Source organism: Gigantopelta aegis, chromosome 7, assembly GCF_016097555.1.
Source record: "Gigantopelta aegis isolate Gae_Host chromosome 7, Gae_host_genome, whole genome shotgun sequence".
Lineage (NCBI taxonomy): Eukaryota > Metazoa > Mollusca > Gastropoda > Neomphalida > Peltospiridae > Gigantopelta > Gigantopelta aegis.
In genome coordinates, this window is record NC_054705.1 from 14,554,336 (window position 1) to 14,581,393 (window position 27,058).

Below are 27,058 nucleotides of genomic sequence, written 5' to 3' on the forward strand. Positions count from 1 at the left end.
TAGTGGTGAGTATATTTGTGTTGGAGTTGAATAGGTTTTGTGTTAGAGGTGAGTAGGTTTAATTTGTGTTAGAGTTAGTGGAGAGTAGGTTTTGTGTTGGAGGTGAGTAGGTTTTGTGTTAGAGGTGAGTAGGTTTAATTTGTGTTAGAGTTAGTGGTGAGTGGATTTGTGTTGGAGGTGAGTAGGTTTTGTGCTAGACGTGAGTAGGTTTAATTTGTGTTAGAGTTAGTGGAGAGTAGGTTTTGTGTTGGAGGTGAGTAGGTTTTGTGTTAGAGGTGAGTAGGTTAAATTTGTGTTAGAGTTAGTAGAGAGTAGGTTTTGTGTTGGAGGTGAGGTTTTGTGTTAGAGGTGAGTAGGTTTAATTTGTGTTAGTTAGTGGAGAGTAGGTTTGTGTTGGAGGTGAGTAGGTTTAATTTTGTGTTAGAGTTAGTGTTGAGTGAGTTTATGTTGGTGGTGAGTAGGTTTGTGTTGTGGGGAGTAGGTTTGTGTTGGTGGTAAATAGGTTTGTGCTAGAGTTTTCGTAGGTTTTGTGTTGGAAGTGAGTAGTTATGTTAGACGTGAGTAGATCTGTGTATGAGGTGAGTAGGTTTCTGTTGGAGGTGAGTAGGTTTGTTTGGAGGTGAGTAGGTTTGTGTTGGAGGCGAGTAGGTTTCTTGTTGGAGATGAGTTTGTGTCTGAGGTAAGTTTGTGATAGGAATGAGTCAGTTTGCGTGAGTTTGTGGTAGGAATGAGTCAGTTTGCATTATAGGTGAATAGGTTTGTGTTGGAGGTGAGTAGGTTTGTAGTAGAGATGAGTAGGTTTGTATTAGTGGTATGTTTGTCTTGGAGGTGAGTAGGTTTGTGTCTGAGGTGAGTAGGTTTGTGTCTGAGGTGAGTAGGTTTGTGTTAGAGGTGGGCAGGGTTGTGTGAGAGGTGAGTGGGTTTGAGGTGGGTAGGTTTGTGTTAGAAGTGAGCAGTGAACATAGCTGCCATATGGGTGAGTAGGTTTTCTTGGAGGTAAGTATGTGTTGGAGGTGAATAGGTTTGTGGTACAAGTGACCATTGAGCATTTAAGATTCATATGTGAGTAGGTTTGTGTTACAGATGAGTAGGTTTGTGTGACAAGTGAGCAGTGAAAATAGTTGATTTAGAGGTGATTAGTTTTTGTTGGAGATGTGATCAGTGAGTATACATGACTTATAAATGATTACGTGTTTGTCAATATTAACACACTATACTTTTTCTTATGAACGATGAATGTAGGAAAGGAACTGTTTTATTTAACAACGCATTCAACACATTTTATTTACGGTTATATGGTGTTTAAAACATATGGTTAAGAACCACACCGATATATAGAGAGAAAACCTGCTGTCGCCACTTCATGAGCTACTCTTTTCGATTAGCAGCAAGGGATCTTTTATATGCACCATCCCACAAACAGAATACTACATACCACGGTCTTTGTTACACCAGTTGTGCAGCACTGGCTGGAACGAGAAATAGCCTTATGGAGCCACCGACAGGGATCGACCCTAAACCGACCGCGCATCAAGCGAGCGCTTTACCACTGGGCTACGTCCCGCCCCTATGGGCAGAAAGAAGAAACACGTGAAGAGAGGCTATAACGTCAGGAAATGAGGTTACAAGATGGGGGGGGGGGGGGGGGAGAGAGACCAGACATTTCACAAATAATTGTGCGCTGTGAGAAAACCGCTAACGTTTAAGATAACCGTTTGGTTGTTGGGGAGGACTACCAGTCTACGGTTCCATGGTTGGACTCGGTTCACGATGTTCCGTGCTGAGATAATCGGTGTAGCTAATAACAGTCTCGACCATCACGCCGCTAGCCTGCTCTCTCACGCAGGGTATGTCTGCAATCCAAACTAATTACATATCGTCTCGGACAGACGGTAACGATAACTCATCTGTGCAAAAAATGCATTACGCCAAACAGATAAATACATCTGTTAAAGATACTATTTCTCCTGTTCAGAATTATACAGCTTTTGTTGTTGTTCTTTCAAACGAACTTCTGCATGTTACTGAAGGTAAAGTTTGTTTTGTTTAACGACCCCACTAGAGCACATCGACTGATTAATCATTCACTATAGATAATGATGCACGATAACTAGTTTAACGTGCCCATATACCACTAGGGTTTTGAACACTCCCATCCCGAGTCGGACCTCCGATAAGATCGGTGACTTGACTCGGGATGGAGGGGGGAGGGCATTGTAGAGTTAAAATTGGGCAGAATTTTGAAAATAGCAATTAGTAAAGAAGAAAAAAAAGTTACAAGCCAAAAAAAAAAGAATAGTATGCTCGGCCGAATATTTATATAATTTGGAGCATTTTAGGACAGTCCAAAATTAAATGAGAGAAAGAAGAGAGGATCGGACTATTTAATAATATTAAAAAAAAAAAGTAATTTCGGAATAAAAATTTTAAGTCCGATCGATATGTCCACGTGAGTGGCCTCGTTAAGGCCGTTTGGGTGCGAGTGCGCTGGGGCGGATCTGGGGGGGGGGGGTCCAAGGTGTTCGGGACCCCCCCCCCCTCAAATTTGAGAAGTGCCCCTTTTATTTAGGATTTTTAGTTTTTTTACAAATTTATTTATTCTGTCAATGTATAGAACACTGTAGAATACGTCTGCCAGCGTCCCTGTTGTAGCACTATTATATTATGGTCCATGTGAACCGTGTGTAATTTTTCAATAGTGCCTTTTCATAATGTTATGGTGCCCTTTTTGTCTTGGACCCCCCCCCCCCCCCTCCTCATCAGGGAAGCTGGATCCGCCCCAGGTGCGAGTGCGAATAATGTTTACATGCTCATATACCACTAGAGTTTCGAGCATATCCGTCCCGGGGCCTGTCTCTGGATAGCCAGGGGCTTGTCCCGGGACAGAAAAAAATTAAGCGGACAATTTTGAAATTTATATCCAAAAATTAAATAGTGGGCCTTTAAAATTTTGACGCGCATCTCTAATTAATATAATTAATAAAGAAAATTCTACTCATTAAATTTGGTCGCTAAATTAGATCGGGTGGTCAACAAGAAATTAGATAAGATCGGTGGCCTGACTCTGGATGGGGGGGGGGGGGGGGGGGGGGGGTTAGAGTTAAAAATGGGCAGAATGTTTAAAATAGCAATTAGTAAAAACGTTAATAGAATTTAAAAAAAGAGAAAAAGTTACAAGCCAAAAACAAAAAGAATTGACTGCTCGGTCGAATATTTATATAATTTGGAGCATTTTAGAAAGACAGTCCAAAAATAAATAAGAGAAAGAAGAGAGGATCGGATATTTTTTTTTAAAAGAAGTAATTTCGACATAAACTTTTGAACGAAGGTCTAAAAGTTTAAAGTCGGATCTATGTCCACGTGAGTGGCCTCGTTAAGGCCGTTAGAGTCCACAGCTTGTAGGGACGAGATGAGTTGCATCCCGTCAAGAAAACCCCTAGATTGACAGTCAATAGACGTTGAAGGTGTAGTGCTGTGCTGAAATACAGATCCTGAGAAGCCGGATCCGTCTGAACGAGAGAAAGAATCAGACTAGGGTATAGTCCAGTCGTCATGGGTTGGTATAATGGTGCGGACGGGCCCGACTCCGGAGGATACGAGATGGTATCACAATAAAACAAAGTAAAGTCTAAAAAAGAGTAGTAAGGGCCGACCCCGCTTCCTATTTCTTCTTAAAGTGGGGAGGTCAGTCTTCCAGTGCTGTTAGGGCAGACTCGGACATGTAGAGACTAAACGCGAACAACCGTGGCGTTCTGCAGAATAGCCGTCATACGAGTCACAAAAAAAGAAAAAAAAGTCAACATAGTCAGACGGAGAAATGACGTGGAGGCAAGGAATCTCGCTAGAAAAAAGAATCCAACCTGCTGGTGCAGACTGTCGAAACGAGAAGCGTTCCAGCGTTCAATCAGTTCCAATGGCCGCATACATCCCAGTAGAAAACTTCACTTCGCTGACAAAAACAAGGAAGTGAAGGATCCCCAAGTCGAGCCGTGAAAGCACGTGCAGTGTGCACAAGCGAAACAAACACGTCTTACCGCATCCAGCTCCAGACTGGAAATGTTCACTATAGAATTGGTCCACTTCACTAGTGAACCCGAGAGTACTTATAAACGTTGTACATCAAAGGTCGTGGTATGCGCTGCAGAGTCTGCTGGAATGTGCATTAAAATGCCATTGACAGATAATCTAGAAGTATCTTATGTGGCAGAGCTGATTGTTTCTCTCTACTAAAAAGAAAGCGGGACTGAACTGAATATCGCTAGTCAAAGAATTATTTTAAAAATGTAAATAATGAGAGAGAGAGAGAGAGAGAGAGAGAGAGAGAGAGAGAGAGAGAGAGAGAGAGAGAGAGAGAGAGAGAGAGGGGAGGAGGGGGAGGGGGAGGGGGAGGGGGTGGGAGTGGTTGTGGAAAGAGACGGATGATTGCGGGGAAAGGAAGACAGAAGTTAGTTTGTTTTGTTTACCGACACCACTAGAGCACATTGATTAATTAATCAACGGCTATTGGATGTCAAGCATTTGGTAATTCTCACTCGAAGTCATCAGAGAAACCACAGACGGGAAAGTACATACCACGGTCTTTGACCAGTTGTGGTGCACTGGTTGGAACAAGAAGATCATAGGCAGAAAGAAAGATGGAGAGAGAGATGGGAGCTGGACAGGGGTCGTACCAGAATTCACGAATCCATAAAACTACACCTTCACCGACATTCACTTAAGCTGACGAACTCGTGACGTTACCGTTATATTTTCACGGAAAACACAAGCTACTAATGAAGAAATTCGATAGCCGATATTTGTGTGGGGAAATCACGTGGAATGCCTGCCGCTAGTTCATGCTGCCGAATTCTTCACCGTGACTAACCGCAACATTCCTACTCTGGCAATAAACCTGCTATAACATGCCTAGCCATGAGGAGATGTACATCAGGGCCCTGTTCCACGAAGCGATCTTAGCACTAAGATCACCTTATTGCATAAGGTAGCTATGCACTTAAGGTGATCTTAGGGCTAAGATTGCTGTGTGGAACGGGCCCCAGTGATAGAGTGCTCGTTTCACTTAAGATGGGATGCAGATTTTCTTTTTTCCAACAACGGTTCCACGAGAGGATCGTGCACGTCAGTGTTGGGAGCGCACGTGCGGCAGTAATGATTATCTCAGATGTCTACGAACGTCCAGTTGTCCTGTCGTAACGCTCTTACAACTCGATTCTCGTCGTGTGCACCTCCTACGACCGATTTATCCGAGGGCACACGTTTTAAGTCGGGAATGGTGGAAATTACAACGCAAACAGTTGGCCAACTTCGTCGTAACAGCTGATGGTCTGAGCCTAGCATTACAGTCCACTTCCCGAAAATACATTGTCGTTATCCTCCTCTTCCTCCTTGAACTTATCATGAGCTACATTGTTTCGTCATCATATTTTCGTACTCATTGTCGTCGTCATCATCATCATCAGTATCATAAGCAGCAGTAGTAGCAGCACAATTATCATAAGCATCATTTCGTCATTACCATTTCGTAATCATCATCATCATCATCATTGTCATCATTTCAGCAGTCTTAATCATTTCGTTATAGTTAATTTTGTCATCATCATTTCGTCGTCCACCACCACCGGTACCACAATCATTATCATAATCATCATTATCATTCCGTCATCATTATTATCATCATCATTCCGTCATCATTTCAAGTCATAATCATTTCGTCGTCCACCACCACCACCACCACCATCATCACCACCATCAGCATTACCTGCACCGCCACGACCTTAGACGCATCAGCAGTCTAAAATAATGGAAGACAACATTACGTAATGTCTCTTGGAAAATGGGGATTCGATCCTGCAATCCTATCGTACCTCTCTACAAACGCTATAACCTCTGAACCACAATTCCACCCCCCCCCCCCCCACCCCCCACCCCCCGCAGCAAACTGGCACCACGTAACAACAGTGGGCCGGGACGTAGTCCAGTGGTAAAGCGCTCGCTTGATACGCGGCCGGTCTAGGGTCGATCCCCGTCGGTGGACCCATTGGGCTGTTTCTTGTTCCAGCCAGTGCTCCACAACTGGTGTAACAAAGGCCGTGGTGTGTATTATCCTGTCTGTGGGATGGTGCATATAAAATATCCCTTGCTGCTACTCGAAAAAGAGTAGCCCATGAAGTGGCGACAGATGGTTTCCTCTCTCAATATCTGTGTGGTCCTTAATCACATGCCCGACGCCATATAACCGTAAATAAAATGTGTTGAGTGCGTCGTTAAATAAAACATTTCCTTCCACATAACACCACGAATGGTATACCAAAGAACGTGGTATGTGCTATCCAGTCTGTGGGATGGTGCATATAAAAGATCCCTTACTACTAATGGGTAAATGTAGCGGGTTTCCTCTCCAAGACTATATATCATAATTATCAAATGTTTGCCATCCAATAGCCGATGATTAATAAATCAAAATGCTCTAGTGGTGTCTGTAAACAAAAACGTTTAACTGTTCCCATCATCATCATCATCGTTTTGTCATCATCATTTCGTGTACATCACCACAGCCACAACGTTAGAAACACAACATCCCAATGTGTTTCCGAGACTGGGATTCGATCCTACAAACCCATCATACCTCCCTACAAGCGCTCTAACCACTGAACCACAAATTCCACCACCACCACCACCACCCCTCCTCCCACACCAAATTGGCACCACGTGACCTAGCCAATCTTCTCCGTAGACTTTTCTGCGAGGTGTTTTATGACGGAAACAGGTGCGGTGAACCACTGCTCGCCAACTTAATGAAATAGTTACAGTTTACCACGCGGTTTACCCTCCCGTGTGATCCCAGCGGCGAAGTCGTTATTGACACTTTACGGTAATTCGAACACGTGCTATATTTAGACTCACTTTCTGTGGTTTCGTGTTGTTGCGAGGAAAGAGCCGCAAAAATGCTGCCAATTTAATTTCGTGACTAGTGCTTTCGCGATTTTCAGTCTGTGGCGGTACATGTGTGTCACTCGTTAAACTTCGGTACACGCGGCAGTGACTTATGTAATAGTATTATATAACGGGGCAACTTGGGTTAAAACAGTGTACGATACTCAACAAAATTAACAAAGGGTTAGAGAATGTTTCGCGCTTTTTTTTTATATGTGGTACAAAGTACATTCTTCTTTTTCTTTCCTTTTTTTCTTTCTTTTCTTTTCTTATTTATTATTTTTTTTATTTTATTTTTTTTATTTATTTATTTATTTATTTATTTATTTATTATTATTATTATTATTATTATTTTATATTTTGGTGTGTGTGTGTGTGTGTGCGTGCGTGCGTGCGCGTGCGTGTGCGTGCGTGCGTGTGTGTGTGTGTGCGTGCGTGCGTGCGTGTGTGTGTGTGTGTGTGTTTGTTGAAGAAAGTGAATCTAAATTAATAAAGGGCCGGTAGATGTTTGGCATTATTGTTTATATGTGGTATAAAATACATTCTTCTTCTTTTCTTTTTTTTTCTTTTTTTTTGTTATTATTATTATTATTATTATTATTATTAATTAAAAAAACAAACATTGGTGGGGGTTGATGTTGTTTTTGGGGATTGTTTTTTTTTTCTATATCATTTAAAAAAAAAGAACAAAAAAAATTAATAATAATAAAAAAGATTGCATGCAGTGCCGGTCAAAATTTATTTTAGAATGTTTAAAAATCATCTTTAATCAACACCTGCTCATATGTTATTATAATGCTAGCAAACACTGACAAACATGTTTACTGGTCCTAAATTAATTTTGTTGGGTATAACAGTGTCCGTTTTAAGCAGTTTATTGACTAAAATTGAGCTGTGGGGCGGGGCGTAGCCTAACGGTAAATGTCTAGGATCGATCCCCGTCGGTGGGCTTACTGGGCTATTTCTCGTTCAAGCCAGTGCACCACGACTGGTATATCAAAGACCGTGGTATCTGCTATCCTACCTATGAGATGGTGCATATCTTATGGACAGGATAGATCGCTTACTACTAATGAAAACATATAGCGAGTTTCCTATCTAAGATTATATGTCAAAATTACCAAATGTTTGACATCCAATAGCAGATGTGCTCCAGTAAAACTAAAACACTTAAAAAAAGAAGAAGCAAAAAACAACAAAAAAACAAAAAGAAACAAACAAAAACAACAACCTGATCTGTAAAATGCATTGCACATGCCACATGCATTGGTCGGGAGCGGATCCAAGGGTTTGCGAGGGCTGCGAAAGGGGAGGGGGCGGCATGGGCGGGAGGGGGCGCCTTGCAGTAAGTATTTTTTCATGTATCATTTTACATGTATAATGATCTTCGCTCAAATAAAAGTTTGTTATTGTTAGTGTTGCTGCAGTTGTTGTTGTTGTTGTTGTTGTTGTTGTAGTAGTAGTAGAAGTAGTTGTTGTTGAAGCGCTAGTTATTAACTGTTGCTCAGTAAAAAAAAAAAAAAGGTTTTTCGTTGCGTCACTACAGGACTTTTTTCTGTAATACGATTCATTTGAAACCGACTTTTACTTCGCTGTTAATCTATGGCACGATACGTCCTATACTTACACACCACTTGATACACGTGTAAGCTCGGCGTTTATCACCGCTAGCTGGCAGACACCAGAGTAATTGCTCAGAAGATATTCCAAGACAAACAGACCTACAGGTAAATTAAGCCAAAAACACGTCAAATTAAAGCTGCCATATCGAGAAACCCTTCGAGATTGAAACACAGACAAGACGGAACATTTCTGTTGCTGTAAATCAAAGATCGCATTTAATTTTCTTGTTTCATTATTCATTGATTATTTGGGTTGGATTTTCGTTTGGGGCGAGAAGTAGTCCAATGGTAAAGCGCTCGCCTGATGCGCAGTCGGTCTAAGATCGATCCCAGTCGGCGGGACCATAGGGCCGTTTCTCGTTCCAGCCAGTGCACCGCGACTGGTATATCAAAGGTCGTGGTACGTGCTATCTTGTCCGTGAAATGTCGCATATAAAATACCCCTGGCTACTAATGGGAAAATATACGGGTTTCCTCTTTGTTTCTTAGCGGAGGAACAAGGTGATTCGTATTCCGTAAAAAGATTCAAGTGCCCCCCCCCCCCCTCCCCCCGCTTGGGATGCCCTTTAAGGCTTTTTGACGAGTTGGTTCATTTGTCTTTTCCCCGTTAGTCCACCCCCACACCATGCAAAAATATGAATAATGCATTTTGTGTCAAAAACACCAGAATGACCAAAACACTTTGGATGTGTGGAAATTAATAATCTAAACTATAAAATCACAATAAAGTTTGATTTCAGCTATGAAATTCGGCTCCAATAGTGATAAAAACAACAACAACAACAACAACAAAAACCACCAAAAAAAAACCCGCCGAAGTGTTTAAAAACTAGAGTTTATCACCTTCACATCTATCGTTCCAATGGGCCACTTTTGCCGAGGTGATAAGACGCTGGAGCCTAGTAGAGCCAAAAAGACCTTTGTGTTTTAGGCCCCTGGGCTATTGCACTGCGAGATCGCAAAGTTGCGAGAGTTTAGTGAATTAGGACCCAGGACTATCAAATGCCGTGCGAATGGGTGCAGTAGGTTCAAGACTTGATAAGTTTTAAAATTGTGGATAATTCTGGGGATTTTTAATTTATATTTTTATTTAAGATTGAAGAATCGCAGGACATAGTTGAGAGTCTGCGGAAGAAGACCCAGGAACTGATAGAGAGAATCGCGGACCAGGAACGACTCCGGACCGACATGATTAACAAGTTCGCCATGGACAGGTCGAGCTGGGAGATAGAGCGAGCAGGCATGCAAAGTCGAATAAACCAGGTAGAGTGTTAATATCACGAACAGTTATAATCTATATAAAATAACAGCAATGTCATCATCACTAGCACTATCACCCCCTCCACTATTACCATCAGCGTTATTTCAATTTCTTTATCGACTTTCAATCTAATTAAAATTAGCTCCACTATTACATGTGGATCTTACAGCAGCCCGTTGGAGCTTATGTCCAGTTGACCTTTCATTCGACCAATCAAAACCTTACTTGCAAAATCATGCCAATGATTTGAAAAGAATTTGAAAACATTCGGGATTATGCCGAGGGTATACGAAATGATTCGGGTGAATTACTAAGTATGCCGGAAACTAATTGCAATATAAAATTTTATATAAAATTCGTTTCAAGACGAAAAAAAAAAACCTGTGATAGTATAGCCATAAAATCTGTTTATACTAGTATACAATCCAGAGTTTATTACTGTACTTTTCCCCCTGTTTTTTCAATGTTGAAATAGACCAACAAGTTCGCCTATTGCATAAACATTCTCTCCCGATATTTTTTGAATTTGCATGCTCCAGAATAACGCTATAAAAGGCGAAGTGCACTTGGTCGATATTTAAATTGTTATTTATAGCTGAAATGTCACCTGGACATGGGAGTCCACGCAATGCTGTTATATATACTGGTAGACCAGTAGAGCTAATTTTAATCAGATTGATTGATTTTGAGCTACAAAGCTCATCAGTACAAAATAATGATGTATACGTACAGGTAAATAGTGGTGATGTACATAAATAGATATAATTACGAGCTGTGGAGAGTGCATAAAAAGAACTATTCAATACAACTATTTCTCAAATTTGTAGCATCACAACCTTCACCGTTATCATAATACCACAATCTTCACCGTCATCATCATCATGTTCATTACCTCCACCGTCATCACATATCAGCAGGATCATCATCACCACCACCACCACTGGCAATATCAGCATAAACAACAACAACATCAGCATCATCATCAACAACAGTAGTAGTAGCAACAACAACAATAAATTAGTTGGATTTTAATATCATAACTCGTCGTATACATATCTATTTAGCAACAACAATAACAACAACAAAACATAATAACATACCATATCAGACACGTCGGAGCAGGTGGCTGGGGGCCCTAGCTCCCCCTCTCAATAATTCTGAATAAACAAAAATATTATTGGTATTAAATCTTAAAGCAGAGATGAATTTTATTTGTAGAATGCAGGAAATTGCATTTCAGGACATAGGTTTTCAAAATTTTACAGGGGAGCATACTTACGAACCCCTTAGAAACTTTGCTTTGCGCCCTCGATTTCAGTCAGCACCACAATGTCTACTTGCTTCCGCCATGCCTGCATATACAAAACAATCTACTTAATTAATAAACGAATTAATCGTATGTTATATTTCAACAGATGGAAGAAAAGCTATCTGTGACGTCACGAGCGCAAACTCGAGTCAGCAGCATGGAAACTGCGTGGGAAAAAGAACGCGAAGAACAAAAACGCCTACTGATTAAAGCCCACAACCTTGCCCTTGACCTTCAAGAGCAGCTGAAGTCACGTGATGAAGCATTTTCGCACGAACGTAAAGAATTAGTCAAACAGTTTGAAGGAGAGCGTCAAAAATGGTCGAAAGATCGAAAAGACAAAGACAGGAAAATATTAGAGGTAAATTAAAAAATTCGACAAGTAGGTTTAGAAGGTCGAGTGCTTGTGGCCGTTTGCAAGACTGGTTCCTGCGCCAAACCTTAAATGAATGTAACAGGATAGGATACAATGGAAACCAGTCAAACTGTATGCGAGCGCTCTCTTCTCTGAATATTCAAGGCTGATCGCTCAATAGACTGGTTTTAGCGTCCAGAGTTAAATAAATATGGCAGGATAGGATACACTATATATAATTTATTACATTAAGTATTACAATGGAAACAAGTAAAACTGTACGCGAGCGCTCACTTTCCTGAACACGCTACTGAGGTGCATATGATTAAAAGGTCGGGTGCTCGAGGTCGCTCGAGGTCGCTCGCTAGGTAAAGTAACGCGCCTGTACCGGTGTTAAATGAGCGTAACTAGAAAATATAAGATAAGATTACATAACATAATATAACATAAGGTGGAAAATAATTAGATTGAACGCTCTCCCCACTGAACACGCAACATATCTTACTGTTCGCTTCTTCCTGCTCACCTATGCTGGATCTGACGTGAGCCAATACCAGTTTTTAGCACAGATAAATGGTTCGTCGCGAGCAGTCATTCCGATTAGTTAAGCTGCTGGAATATTTATCCCAGCGGTGTTTTCATTGGTCCAATTAATGAAAGGTCATCAAGACACGTGATATCATTATATTCTCTTAGATCTACTGACGGAAACTTACAGGGCGGATTGGCGATAAGATATGATTTTGGGAATATAAAGGGGCGAGTGCAGGATGTTTCCAGGGAGGGGGTCTAACGTCTAAAAAGGGGCACCTACCGTAATATTCTGGGAGGGTGTGCAACGTCTAAAAAGGGGCACCTACCGTAATATTCTGGGAGGGTGTGCAACGCCTAAAAAGGGGCACCTACCGTAATATTCTGGGAGGGTGTGCAACGTATAAAAAGGGCACCTACCGTAATATTCTGGGAGGGTGTGCAACGTCTAAAAAAGAGGGTGTGCAACGTCTAAAAAGGGGCACCTACCGTAATATTCTGGGAGGGTGTGCAACGTATAAAAAGGGCACCTACAGTAATATTCTGGGAGGGTGTGCAACGTATAAAAAGGGCACCTACAGTAATATTCTGGGAGGGTGTGCAACGTATAAAAAGGGGAACCTACCGTAATATTCTGGGAGGGTGTGCAACGTATAAAAAGGGCACCTACAGTAATATTCTGGGAGGGTGTGTAACGTATAAAAAGAGGCACCTACCGTAATATTCTGGGAGGGTGTGCAACGTATAAAAAGGGCACCTACAGTAATATTCTGGGAGGGTGTACAACGTATAAAAAGGGCACCTACAGTAATATTCTGGGAAGGTGTGCAACGTATAAAAAGGCCACCTACAGTAATATTCTGGGAGGGTGTACAACGTATAAAAAGGGCACCTACACTATTCAAAAGTACTCTAATGTGTATTAAATATGGCAATAATGTCCCGAAACATGAAGCAGACGAAGATAGTACATTCCCTCCACTAAACACAAATACATTCATTGATTCGGTTGCTATACTTTGGATTTTTCGGGGCACTTCGAAATTCGAGGACTGAGGCACAACCCCAGAACTTTCCCTTTATCTTTCAGTAAAAGTAGCCAGAGTTGGGATAGCGGGTTTCCTCTCTATACTCGGTCGGTTGAGTGCTCGCCTGTGGTGCTTGCGTCACATGATCGAACCACCTCGGTGCACCCATTGGATTGGCTGGGTTTTTCTCGTTCCAACAAGTGCACCACAACTGCTCACGGGCCGTGGTATGTACTTTCCTGTTTGTGGGAAAGTGCATTTAAAAGATTCCTTGCTGCATTAGGAAAAATATAGCGGGTTTCCTCCGATGACTACGAGTCAGAATTACCAAATGTTTAACATCTAATAGCCGATGATTAATGAATGAATGTGCTCCAGTGGTGTCGTTAATCAAAATAAACTTTAAATATGTATTCTAGATGTCTAAATAACTGTAACTGTGGTTTAAACTGTGCAAAGTTATCTATAATCATTTCATTTCAACTTATTTTCGTGCTTATATCCAATTAAGGTTCAATCACGCAGTCCTGGGCACACACCTCAGCTATCTGGGCTGTCTGTCCAGAACAGGTTGTTAGTTGGTTAGTGACAGAGAAGAGCGTGTAGTGACCATACACCTACCCACTGAGTCGTTAAAACCTCGCTGTGGGTGGGAGCCGGTACCGGGCTGCGAACCCTGTACCTACCAGCCTTATGTCCGATGGCTTAATCACAACGCTACCGAGGCCGGTTGTCTGTAATAAAATATATCTACGTTATTTCTGATCTTTGACACCTCATCTCTTCAGACAAAAGGTTAAGCACTGCTCCGGGTGAGGTAACACGATTCCCCCTAATCCTAACGGTATTCTTCAGAAGGTCTCGACCCGAAGTTTATTCTCTGAGAGCACCTCTCGGCGTTTAGTTGGAGTGGGTCCAAATTATTCTAGAAGAATTTTACCGCCTCAGTAACGTAGTGGTTAATCCGCGGACCGTATGCTATGCCAGCCATCCTTCCTCGCCCGCCCTAATACGCAATTCTTGCACGGCAGGCCTCTGAGAATTAAAAGTCTGCGCGACCGATTTATCTGTTACGCAGAAATAAACCCATGTTCCAAATTTCCTTTTTGCGTAACCCGTTATATCCAAGTAAATGGTGATCGAAATTTTGCGCGAACAAAAAATGGGTTACGCAAATTAGATTTGCGCGAGCAACGCGAGAACGAAATGATCGCTCTCGCAATTTTTTCGCTCACCCTAATATAAAATTCTTGGACGGAATCTAACGTTAGAGAAGCGCTCGCCATAGGTGCATGGGTTAAAGAATCAATTCCCCTCGGTGGGTCTATTCTCTGAAATAAAAAAATTCCCAACCAGTGCCCCACGACTGGTATATCAAAGGCCGCGGTATATGCTGTTCTGTCTGTGAGCAAGTGCGTATAGATGATCCCTTGCTGTTAATGGAATTGAAATATAGTTGGTTTTCTCTGACTATGTGACACTATGACCAAACGTTTTACATCCAGTAATCGATGATCAATAAAGTTTGTTTTGTTTATCGACACCACTAGAGCACATTGATTTATTTATCCTCGGCTAGTGGATGTCAAACATTTGGTGATTGTGACATATAGTCTTAGAGAGGAAACTCGCTACATTTTCCATCAGCAGCAAGGTTTTTTTTTATAGGTACCTTGCCACAGACAGGACAGCACATACCACGGCCTTTGATATAAAAGTCGTGGTGCACTGGCTGAAACAAGAAATAGTCCAATGTGCCCACCGACGGGAATCGATCTCAAACCGACCGTGCATGGGGCGAGCGCTTTACCACTGGGCTAGGTCCCGCACACTTAGTTGTATTAAATGCGACTGTTTAATGGTGTGCAAGCGCATTATAAGTTCGATATTTCCGATTTATCTATGCAAAGATTGTGTGTGGAATCGATTAATAATAATTTGTAGTTATTTATCCAAATAAATGGAAGAATTTAGCGAAATGTGTCATTTGTATATTTGATATTCACCTTTTTTTAGGGCGCGAGTGCAGAGGGGAGGTTGGGGATCGAAACCCCTCGCCCCCATTTACATCTCTTTTTCTATCAATGTATTTTCTGGGGGAACATAAGCCGAGATAAATTAAAAGTTCGCTCGCCACATTCTAGATCCCCTCCTTCATAATATCTGGATACGCACCTGCCTGCTTTTAAACACTATAACAGTCAGGATTGAAAATCTGATGAGTGAAATAACCTAAGTGAAACACCTAACAGTCGTAATTTAAAATGTGCTGGGGTGTCAATAAACAAACATTCCTTTCCTTCCGTTTCTAGCTGGAGTCTTGCGGGAAGAAACTGGTCTCCTTGCAGAAGAAGCTCAAAGACTTGCAGGAGAAGTGCGAGCGAGAACATGAAGGAGCCGTGAAGGAGAAGACGGAACTCTTACATCGCCTAGCAACCGAGCGCCACGCCCACTCCAAGGACGCGCATAGGGTGGAGGAAATTTTAAATGGGGTATGTAATACTTGTTTTTTTTTATTAAAGGTGCAATCTCGCCTCATTCGTTGACGCCAAGAATTTTTTTAAAAGGGTGTGGTTTGTGTGTGTGTGTGTGTTTGTGTTTGTGTGCGCCTGTGCGTGCGTGTGCGCGTGTGCGTGCGCGTTTGTGTGTGTGTGTGCGTGTCAGTGTGTGTGTGTGCGTGTGCGTGCGTGCGTGTGCGTGTGTGTGCGCGTGTGTGTGTGTGTGTTTGTTTTTGTTAATGACGAAGAACATTTTAGGAATGATTTTTAATATATTTTTCAAGATGAAGAACTGGAAAAGAGGCAAACAATAAGTACAATAATAAAAACAAAAGTAAAATGCCAAAAAGAAGGGTGTTCCCAATCCCGACCCTTCTGGTAACTTTTTTTTTCTAAACCTTTATTACCCCCAGATCACTGGCAATGTCAAGGTCGGAGTGCCTTGAATCATCGTCTTAAAATTATGGTATCTACGAGTACTCGAGCACGTGTCGAGGCTAGGAAGACTTAGTCCATTCACAGGACTCGAAAGACTCGTGCAAGATGGAATACAATGATCAACTATAATACAGTGGACAATGTAGGACAATAATTTCAGTAGTAGATAATCAACGATGTAAGTTACACAATAATTATATAATCATGCGCCAGTTTCTCTTTTCAAATTGGCCGTCCGTCCTTCACAACACTGAACATATCAACTGGAATTAAGATGCATAATGCTGTTGCTATTTTACTTTATTCCTTAGTCTCATTATCATCTAGTGTAAGTGTCGGGTACTCGGGTCCGGGTCGAGTACAATATTGTGGACTCGTGGAGGCCCTACTTATAATATACATCAATAATAAAATTATAACATGATTATGTATACATGTATATTAACATGGTAACTTGTTTGCGCCACCTTAACATATGCTATAGTTTACTAAAGAAACCACAAATAAAAGAACAGCTTTAATAAATTTATGCTTTGTTTTTTCGAAATCAGCTGATATTGATACTTGTTTTGATTCAACAAACAAGTCCCTTCACTATCTTCTTGATACTCCGGGGTAAATAATGGTGTCAGAAGTCGGATCGTCGGAATGGTTATCAACGCATTAACATGTTTAAAAGAATCCGGGGGTGGGGAGTGGGGTGCACTGGCAGTTCACACCCTCCCCCGAATTAACAATTCCCCTGTGTTTAGTTCGGACTATGTCTTAGTCTAGTCGACAGGGTGTTTCTGGAAGAATATCGCCTTTATAAATACAACGCATGCTTGATTATTTTGGAGTAATTTAGGTACCCTAGAAAAACACTTCAGGTTGCAACCGCCCCTTCGGTTCTTAATGTTCGAAGATATGATTGTTGCTCCCCACATCCCCAAGAGAAAAGAAAACTAGCTACGGCATTATGGTAATATGCATATTTATATTATTGCAACTGACCTTAAATAGAGCAATAGTTAAAAGTCAAATTTTGTTTTGTTTAACGACACCACTAGAACACTAATTAATCATCGTCCATTGGATGTCAAACATTTGGTAATTCTGACTCGTAGTCATCAGAGGAAACCCGTTACATTTTTTCTAATGCAGCAAGAGATCTTTTATATGCACTTTCCCACAGACAGGAAAGCACATATCACGGCCTTTGTCCAGTTGTGGTGCACTGGTTGCAACAAGAAAATACCACTTAGCTGAATAGATCCACCGAGGCGAGAGCAATAGATCCAAATACTTGGTTACTCAGTCTTTGTAGACTTAGTGAACTCGCGTATTCACCACAAACTGACCACGCCAATCTTGATGAACTTATTTCCCTATTCTACATAATTTCTCGCTCCAGCCAGTGCACCACGACTGGTACATCAAAGGCCGTGGTATGTGCTATTCTGTCTATGGGATGGTGCATATAAAAGATCCCTTGCTGCTAATCGAAAAGTGTAGCCCATGAAGTGGCGACAGCGGGTTTCCTCTCTCAATATCTGTGCAGGGGTGGAAAATTATTTTATAAATGTACTTGCCCTCGAGTAAAAACTAAAAGGTTACTTGCCCTGAATTGTACAATACTTGCCCAGATTTTTATGTGATGAATGTTGAATTTTTAAGTGAATAACATATATAAAGAAACGTTTTGATTTGCATGATCTTTATTTGTTTACTTTAATCCACTGATTTTGTTTAAGTTCTGGTCCACCTTCAGCCGTATCAGATTTTAAAGACAGGATATGGCGTGTACCCTGGGCACTTTGAATCCGGCTAGGCCATTCCCTTACAGCAACTCTAGGGCAGAAATCTCTCAGTCCATGTGCTATTATTGTCAGAGTGTTTTCAAGTGTCTCTTGGTTTAAAACAGTCCCGTGGTTCGTCTTGACTAAGTTCATAATAGAGAACATTCTGTCACATTCATCAAAGGAAACCCGCTACATTTTCCTAATGCAGCAAGGGATCTTTTATATACATCATCCCAGAGACAGGACAGCACATACCACGGCATATACCTGTCGCGCTGCACTGTCTGGAATGAGAATGTGGTAAAAAAAAGTCTCCAACTTATAGGGAAAAGGTCTCCAAATATGGTAAAAAGGTCTCTAAATTATGGCAAAAAAGTCTCCAAATTATGGTAAAAAGGTCTCCAAATTATGGTAAAAAGGTCTCCAAATTAGCACATTTTGCCGAATATCTCTATCGTTTTCCCCGAGTTTAAGGATTTACCCCTGTCTCTGTACAACACAAAGTCCATGGGATTACTTTTCGACGTTCTTTACAGTTCGTTCGACTCAAAGAACTGGGTACACTGATAGCCCACGAGGGGGAAGGGAAGATGACGTCATCAACAGACGGCAGACGAGTCACGGGTACTGGTACAGCGGGCACGGACAAGTCTAAAGTGATCGACCAGGTCAGTTGGTTAATTAGACCCGGTTGGTTAGTGGTTGAGAAATCAGCCGAGAAGAGATGTGTCAAAGGATCAACCGTCCACGTTAGACTGGTTATCTTCCATATCTCCTTTCTCTGTGTCTCTATCTGTCTCTCTCTCTCTCTCTCTCTCTCTCTCTCTCTCTCTCTCTCTCTCTCTCTCTCTCTCTCTCTCTCTCTCTCTCTCTCTCTCTCTCTCTTTCTTCTGTCTCTCGCTTTCTCTCTCTACTCTGTCTCTCTATCTCTAATCTGTCTCTCTTTCCCCCCCCCCCTCTCGTCCCCTCCTCCCTCTCTGCCTGCCCCTTTCTCTCTCTCTGTCTGTCTGTCTGTCTCTCTGTATGTCTGTCTCTCTCTGTGTCTGTTCTCTGTCTCTCTCTCTGTCTGTCTCTCTCTCTGTCTGTCTGTCTCTCTCTCTGTCTGTCTGTCTGTCTGTCTCTCTCTCTCTCTCTCTCTCTCTCTCTCTCTCTCTCTCTCTCTCTCTCTCTCTCTCTCTCTCTCTCTCTCTCTCTCTCTCTCCCTCTCTGTCTTTCTCTCTGTATATTAACATAATTAATCAGCTATTTTAATGTATACATTTTAAGAAATGAAAATTAATCACCTATTTTAATAAATAATATACATACTAGCATTACATTTTTGTGTAGAGAAAGAGAAAAATAAATGCAATATTTATTCAGGTAATTACTTAGTTAATTTATATATATATATATATATATATATATACGTAAGTTAGTTATGGACCAGTAATAATTTAGTATATCTTATTTTTCAGACTGTTGTTAAGTACATCAAAGATGTAAGTTTTTATTCATCATATTATTTAATACATATGTATATGTAGTTTCTTAGTACCCTTCCCCCACACACATAAAGAAAAAGAAAGAAAGACAGCATCGACACAGAAAAAGAGGACCCTCCCCCCCCCCCCCCCCCTTCCCACCACACACACACCTCTCCAAGAATGTATCAAAATGACGATAGTATAATTGTTTATGTTTGAACACAATCATCGTTGTGAACACCATTACATGTTCAGGATGGTGATTGACTGACACCACTCAGTGTTCGCGAGCGCTCGCCCTCCAGAACTCGCCCCGAATTTCATGTTACGTTGTTGGTCTTGTATGATAATATAAGATAAGATAACGTTTAGTACATATAAAAATTGCACATATGGAACTGGATGCAAAACAAATGTATGCATGTGTGTGTGTGTGTGTGTGTGTGTGTGTGTGTGTGTGTGTGCGTATGCGTGCGTGCGTGCGTGTAATTGTATATATGTATGTATTGCTGGTTTTATTTATTTATTTATTTATTTATCTACTATTATTTATTGTTTTTTAATCTGGATTGCACAAGTGTGTGTGTTTGTTTGTGCGTGTGCGTGCGTGTGTTTTGGTTTGTTTCACTGAATTTAGTTTTGTGACAAATGAAATAGCTATGCCTAGTTGTGCATTTGTTAATGCATTATGTACTTTCCAGGCGTTAGTGCAAATTACAGCCGCAGCGGACGAACTTTCTAAGCCTGCCGGGAACGGAATAGAAGGGAAAGCGAAACTTCGGAGGTAATGTGAGATAACGAAACAAAAATCGACACGTCACGATACAACACAACACAGAATAATACAACACATGAACTCAATATGATAGGCTTATATAGTCCGGAGGGAAGTAGAAAGTTTGGTTCTTTCTACACTCGGATCTTTTTACATACCCTATATATAGCTGGTATTCAAAACTTGTGGAACCATGTTTCAACCGTTTCTCAACCGAAATAGTGCAACAAATGGAGACACACAAACCAAAAATGTATAACCTACCGTACTCACTAAATCCCGATAGAAGAACTTGCATCATTATTAACAAAATAAATATTCCAACAAAGATTAAAAAATTCCGCACCATTTTAAATTTGCTAAATAGAGGGACGCAATTCGCCGTGCACGTTAAAAAAACAGTATTGCTAAGGCCTATATACATAGATTAACTATGTACATTTTAAATACATCTATACGGGAAACATAACATACAACATAGCACAACACATTAATGCAATAAGACATGTACACATTAAAATTACACTTTTTTTCTAATGACACCAATAAAAAACGTAAACTGAAGACTAATCGTAAGAATGATCATATGTTTGACATCCAATAGATGATGATTATTAACCAATCAATCTTCTCTAGAAGTGACGTTTGAGCAGCTACAAACATTAAAACGGCAATAGGAGGGGGAAAAAGGAAGCAGATGTTTTATTTAACGACACACTTAGCACATTTTATTTACGGTTATATGGCGTCGGACATAAGGTTAAGGACCACACAGATATTGAGAGAGGAAACCGCGGTCGCCACTTCATTTGGCTACTCTTTTCGATTAGCAGCAAGGGATTTTTTATATGCACCATCCCACAGACAGGATAGCACATACCACGGCGACAAGAAGAAACGCGTATGAGTAATTTTAGCAGAAGAGGATCCAGAAAATGTATTGAAAATGAAATATATATTGTTTGAGCGGGGGTGAGGGGTGAGGGGTGGGGGTGGGGGTTGGGTTGTATTTGGGTGGTGGTGGAGGGTTGTAGGGTTTGGGTGGTATCGACGAACGCGCCTGAAGAACATTAGGTAAACACTCACTGGTATTTAGTATGTAACTGTACTCGTTAAAAAAGATCCATTTAACAGATGGAAACTTCTTACACTGGCAGCAGACACGGGACACTCTATATTAACAAAGGGGCGGGACATAACTCAGTGTTAAAGCGCTCGTTTGATGCGCGGTCGGTCTAGGATCGATCCCCGTCGGTTGGTCCATTGGGCTATTTCTCGCTTCAGACACTGCAGCACGACTAGTATATCAAAGGCCGTGGTATGTGCTAGCTTGTCTGTGAGATGGTGCATATAAAAGATCCCTTGCTGCTAATGGAACAATGTGGGTTTTCTCTCTAAGACTACATGTCAAAATTACCAAATGTTTAACATCCAATAGCCGACGATTAATAAATCAGTGCTCTAGTGATGTCGTCAAACAAAACAAACAAACTTTAACTCTTTATTAACGAACGCGGGATGTAGAGTATTCAGTAGATCACTTGCCTGAGGTGCTTGGGTCGTAGGATCGAACCACCTCAGTGGACACATTCTCCGACCCCCACCCACCCTTGTCTCAGCCAGTGCACCACGACTGGTATATCAAAAGCCATGGTATGTTGACAGTTGTGTTCTGTCTGTCGAAAAGTGCATACAAATAATTCCGTGCCACTAATGGAAACATGTAGCGAGTTTCCTCTTTAAGACTATATGTAGGAATGACCACGTTTGACATCCAATAGACGATGGTAAATAAATCAATGTATTGTACTCCTAGTGCAGGGTTTCCACCAGAAGGTACGAAGGGTAAAATTACGTACCCTAAAATCTTGGAAATTGATCGATACATTTGAAAACAAATTCAGATAGACTATTAGATTTGTCAAGTATATGAACGCACTATCCAATTTTCAAAATAGTTTATACCCATAACCACCTAGTAATGGCAATTGTGATCTGTTTTGTTTTCATTACGTTCCCTCAAATTATCTTCTGGCAGGGCTTCTAGAATTTTTTGAAAATCCACTAGCCATGGGATCAGTGATTTAAAAAGTTTACTAGCCATGATTAAAAATTCACTAGCCCTACTTTACTAAGTTAATACAATTTTACTAAATAATAGTAATAATCAGATATGTCAGCTAAAGGGGGAGTTAGAGATTAAAAACACTAACATTGGGGGTTGGGATGAAGGCAGGATATTCATATTTACAACATCGACTTAACTGCAACATCTGACTTCTAGCCGTTGGGCATGGCAATAGTAGTTATTTACTAGCCCAACACTGAATATCACTAGCCATGGGAATGGGGCTACCATAATCTAGAAGCCCTGCTTCTGGCATGGCAATAGTAGTTATTTACTAGCCCAACACTGAATATCACTAGCCATGGGAGTGGGGCTACCATAATCTAGAAGCCCTGCTTCTGGCATGGCAATAGTAGTTATTTACTAGCCCAACACTGAATATCACTAGCCATGGGAATAGGGCTACCATAATCTAGAAACCCTGCTTCTGGCATGGCAATAGTAGTTATTTACTAGCCCAACACTGAATATCACTAGCCATGGGAATGGGGCTACCATAATCTAGAAACCCTGCTTCTGGCATGGCAATAGTAGTTATTTACTAGCCCAACACTGAATATCACTAGCCATGGGAATGGGGCTACCATAATCTAGAAGCCCTGCTTCTGGCATGGCAATAGTAGTTATTTACTAGCCCAACACTGAATATCACTAGACATGGGAATGGGGCTACCATAATCTAGAAGCCCTGCTTCTGGCATGGCAATAGTAGTTATTTACTAGCCCAACACTGAATATCACTAGACATGGGAATGGGGCTACCATAATCTATAAACCCTGCTTCTGGCATGGCAATAGTAGTTATTTACTGGCCCAACACTGAATATCACTAGCCATGGGAATGGGGCTACCATAATCTATAAACCCTGCTTCTGGCATGGCAATAGTAGTTATTTACTAGCCCAACACTGAATATCACTAGCCATGGGAATGGGGCTACCATAATCTAGAAGCCCTGCTTCTGGCATGGCAATAGTAGTTATTTACTAGCCCAACACTGAATATCACTAGCCATGGGAATGGGGCTACCATAATCTAGAAACCCTGCTTCTGGCATGGCAATAGTAGTTATTTACTAGCCCAACACTGAATATCACTAGCCATGGGAATGGGGCTACCATAATCTAGAAGCCCTGCTTCTGGCAGAAAGCCCGTAGTGGTGTCGTTAAACAAAAACAAACAAAACCCTTTAACTATTACTATATTAACATTTCCGGTTTCCTGTTTGTCGTTTCAGAAGTCTCTCTAGCTCTGAGCTCGACTTGTTGAAGGAAGAACTGGCGGAGCTGCAGGAACGTGATGACATTTACGTCATTCCTGAACGAGACCGGATATCGTCTGCCGCCCCTGGTGGCGTCACGAGGCTCGTGCAGCGCAGCAGCACGTTCGACAGCTCGCCGTACCCACGTGACGTCAGCGTCCTCCCGCCAATATCGCACACGTCTGCTCATCTGTCTGATCGCGCTCCTTCCTACGAGTCAGGCACTCACAGCGCCCACACTTCCAGGTGCAGTTCTCCTGAGGAAATCATCGATACAGAGTCAAGAAAATCCTCATATCCATCACCTCCTCCTAGCATCATAATACCAGCTCACTCCATGTCTAGCAAACCAGAATCGAAAACCTCTTTGAAGGATTTGTTAAAACCTTCCAGACCCAAATTCCTGATGAAGAGTGCATCCGTGGACTCTCCTCAAGAACCAACTGTGTTGTCCAGTAGGTCTGCTGGTCTTCCTCATCAAAGTCTGTCTGCTGATACCACGCCAACAGAACCATTCCACTTTCCGTCCGTAGAGATGCAGGCATCACAGCGCCCAGGGCTTTCGTCTTCCCTACAGCCTCCTGTGACAGGTAGCGTGGAAAGGCTGTCACCTCGATCGGCGAGGAAGAAGTTTTTCGAGGAGCAGCCGGTTTCGGATATCGGCTTCATGTCTTGGCCTGAACGGAAGTCTGGAGCGTTTGCGCACAAACGACAGCCTAGCTTGCCAGACCCTGAGGAAATGAGGCGGGTAGCCGAGGAGGATTACTCGTCTCTGCTGTTGAAATTAGAGACGAAACCCGCATCACAGATGAAAGTTTCGACCTCTCTGGATGAGAAGATACACTTCAGAGTGGCACTACCCTCTGACGCCAGCCCGACACATGCTGGCTCCGAATTGGGAGCTGGAGCTGGTGCAGCGACTCAGCCCAAATCAAAACTTTCCACAGCTAAGGAGAAAAGGAAATTCTTTAAGAAGTCCAACAGTGTTGAAGGAACCGTTGGAACGAGCATTGCCAAAATTGGGACAATAATCATGCCCCCAGCTGCGCCAACGGGTTTCACGCCTCCGGATATTTTCATTTCGATGAAGAGTAGATTCAAGCTGCCCTTCCGGAAGCAGAAAGATGGGAAGGGTTCGGAGCCTCGCTCTCCATCTCCCTTGCCGGCGCAGTTGTCACCGGAAGTGAGCACGAAAGACGACTCTTCACTTTCTTCTGTCTCCACTACTCCATTCCACAGCCCAGACGAACCAGCTAAAAAGGATATCGCTGCTGAAGCTATGCCAGAGAAGGAAACCAGTCAAGTAAAATATTCAATATATTATTTTTATTTTTAAAACCTGCAGTAGGTTGACATATGAAAATGGCATGATGTGGTGAGGGCGGGTGGTTAGTGCGGCAATGGAGCGGCCGCCTTTTCTGTTTTGTCACATGCAAGTTTCGGGATTTTAACAGATAGGTAGATAGACAGTTAAAAAAAAGTGTGTTTTATTACGACACCACTAGAGCACATTGATTTAGTAATCATCTGCTACTAGATGTCAAACATTTGGTAATTTTGACAGTCTTACAGACAAAACACAAACACCTGCAACATATGCCAGTTTGTAACAAGGAGTCTGTTATATGCACCATCACACAGACATGGTGCGCTGACTGGAACGAGAAATAGTCCAATGGGCCCACCGACGGGGATCGATCCAAGAATGACCTCGCATCTGGGGAACGCTTTACCGCTGTGTTACGTCCCGCCCCCAGATAGATAGATAGATAGATAAGGTAGATAAGATAGATAGATAGATAGATGATAGATATATAGAAAGATAGATAGATAGATAGATAGAAAGATATATAGATAGAAAGATAGAAAGATAGATAGATAGATAGATAGATAGATGATATAGATAGATAACTTTAATAATAACAAGGTATCTGTCAATCTATCTATCTATCTATTATTACATTTTAGCATCACGTCGTCCATTTACGTTTTAGGGTCAAACGTCAACATTCCTTTGCTGATCGTATCTAGGGTACAAATAATTCTGTCTCAAAAAGCTATATTTTTTGTCAATTACCGAAACTATAGAAACCTATCTCTAGTCATCACATCTTGCCACTATATATCATATCCTGCCACTGCAGGACAAAACTACATCTTCACCTATTAAGACAAGCGTATTATTTATTTCCAGACCTTGCAGTCGAGATCTTCACGAGAAGATACAAAACCCGCAGACAAAAGATGGCGGTCACAGTCGGCTGATCGAGCTGTTCACCAGGCGTCTAGACCGGTGGTTCGTCTCCAGGGAGACCAGCTCTCCCCCTCACAGGTGTGGCAGTTCAGCGAAACGGCTGTGTGAGAAGACCCCCCCACCCCCACCCCCCAACAACCAGACGACAATCAGGTCATACGAATCTACAATTCAAAACTAAACACATCAAACGTTGATGCGTGAAGAAAACTAACAATGCAAAAGACACAACCAAAACGAAAATGTTTATCATATTACTGTGCTCTTGTCTTTATTGTTGGCTATACCCTAGCACCGGCCTCAGTGGCGCAGTGGTTAAGCCATCGGACTACAGGCTGGTAGGTACAGGGTTCACAGCCCGGTACCGGCTCCCACCCAGAGCGAGTTCTTAAAGGCTCAGTGGGTAGGTATAAGGCCACTATGCCCTTTTCTCTCTCACTAACCAGTAACCAACTAGCAACTAACCCACTGTCCTGGACAGACAGCCCAGATAGCTGAGAGGTGTGTGTGCCCAGGACAGCGTGCTTGAACCTTAATTGGCTATAAGCACGGAAATAAGTTGAAATGAAATGAAATATACCCTAACTATTTAAAGTTAGGAACTGTCATGGTTGTATATGGCTCCTCAAAAAAAGTGTTGGGTTCAAAATATTAGTATTTTTCGGAATTTTAAAAACATTTTATTAATCGACTAATCTTGAGTGAAGATGGATATATTGTAAATAACAGAGAATATTGCATCACCCTGATCAAGGCAGCAGGATGCTGCCGAAACGTAGGGTGCAAATTGCGACGAAAGCGGTACTTAGTGTTTTCCCATTTGGAGATTTTCGTTTAATGTGAAATATTTTAGCCTGAACAATAAGGACTGTAATATGTTGTTTTTATGATGATCAGGGTAGGCGGATGATTAAAAAGAATTGTAATTGAATTTATATCAAGGATAAATACTCCACAATCTGCAAGATCCATACCTGTGATAATTATACATTTGATCAAAGAAAGGCTGAAATGAATTTATTTATAGATTTCTCATAGTGTCACTGTAGACTCCCATCGGTCTCGGTGGTGCAGTGGTTAAGCCATCGGACTACAGGCTGGTAGGTACAGGGTTCGCAGCCCGGTACAGGCTCCCACCCAGAGAGAGTTCTTAAGGGCTCAGTGGGTAGGTGTAAGGCCACTACACCCTCTTCTCTCTCACTAACCAACTAACAACTAACCCCCTGTCCTGGACAGACAGCCAAGATAGCTGAGATGTGTGCCCAAGATAGCGTGCTTGAACCTTAATTGGATATAAGCACGAAAATAACTTAAAATGAAATGCAGACTCCCAAAACTTTAATAAATAATATGACGAACACTACAAATATGATTGTGTTCGAAGTCGTATCTATCTAGAAGAAAGAAGCAAGGGGAGT

General features: G+C 41.8%; 1 protein-coding gene and 1 long non-coding RNA gene across 2 annotated transcripts in view; one reads left to right on the forward strand and one right to left on the reverse strand.

The window, feature by feature from the left end:
- Nucleotides 1-26,041, forward strand: part of LOC121377012 (interaptin-like) — an 82,513-nt gene extending 56,472 nt beyond the window's left edge. Inside the window, exons 9-16 of the mRNA XM_041504848.1 lie at nt 9,651-9,818; nt 11,232-11,486; nt 15,352-15,531; nt 18,293-18,424; nt 19,214-19,237; nt 19,924-20,006; nt 23,363-24,689; nt 25,581-26,041. Of these exons, the coding sequence (XP_041360782.1) occupies nt 9,651-9,818; nt 11,232-11,486; nt 15,352-15,531; nt 18,293-18,424; nt 19,214-19,237; nt 19,924-20,006; nt 23,363-24,689; nt 25,581-25,748 (2,337 nt within the window). The 3' untranslated portion in view covers nt 25,749-26,041. The remainder of the gene's footprint in view (nt 1-9,650; nt 9,819-11,231; nt 11,487-15,351; nt 15,532-18,292; nt 18,425-19,213; nt 19,238-19,923; nt 20,007-23,362; nt 24,690-25,580) is intronic.
- The window catches only part of LOC121377014, a 54,681-nt gene that overhangs the window by 18,169 nt on the left and 9,454 nt on the right, over nt 1-27,058 (reverse strand). Inside the window, exon 2 of the long non-coding RNA XR_005958571.1 lies at nt 10,917-10,973. This is a non-coding gene — a long non-coding RNA (uncharacterized LOC121377014). The remainder of the gene's footprint in view (nt 1-10,916; nt 10,974-27,058) is intronic.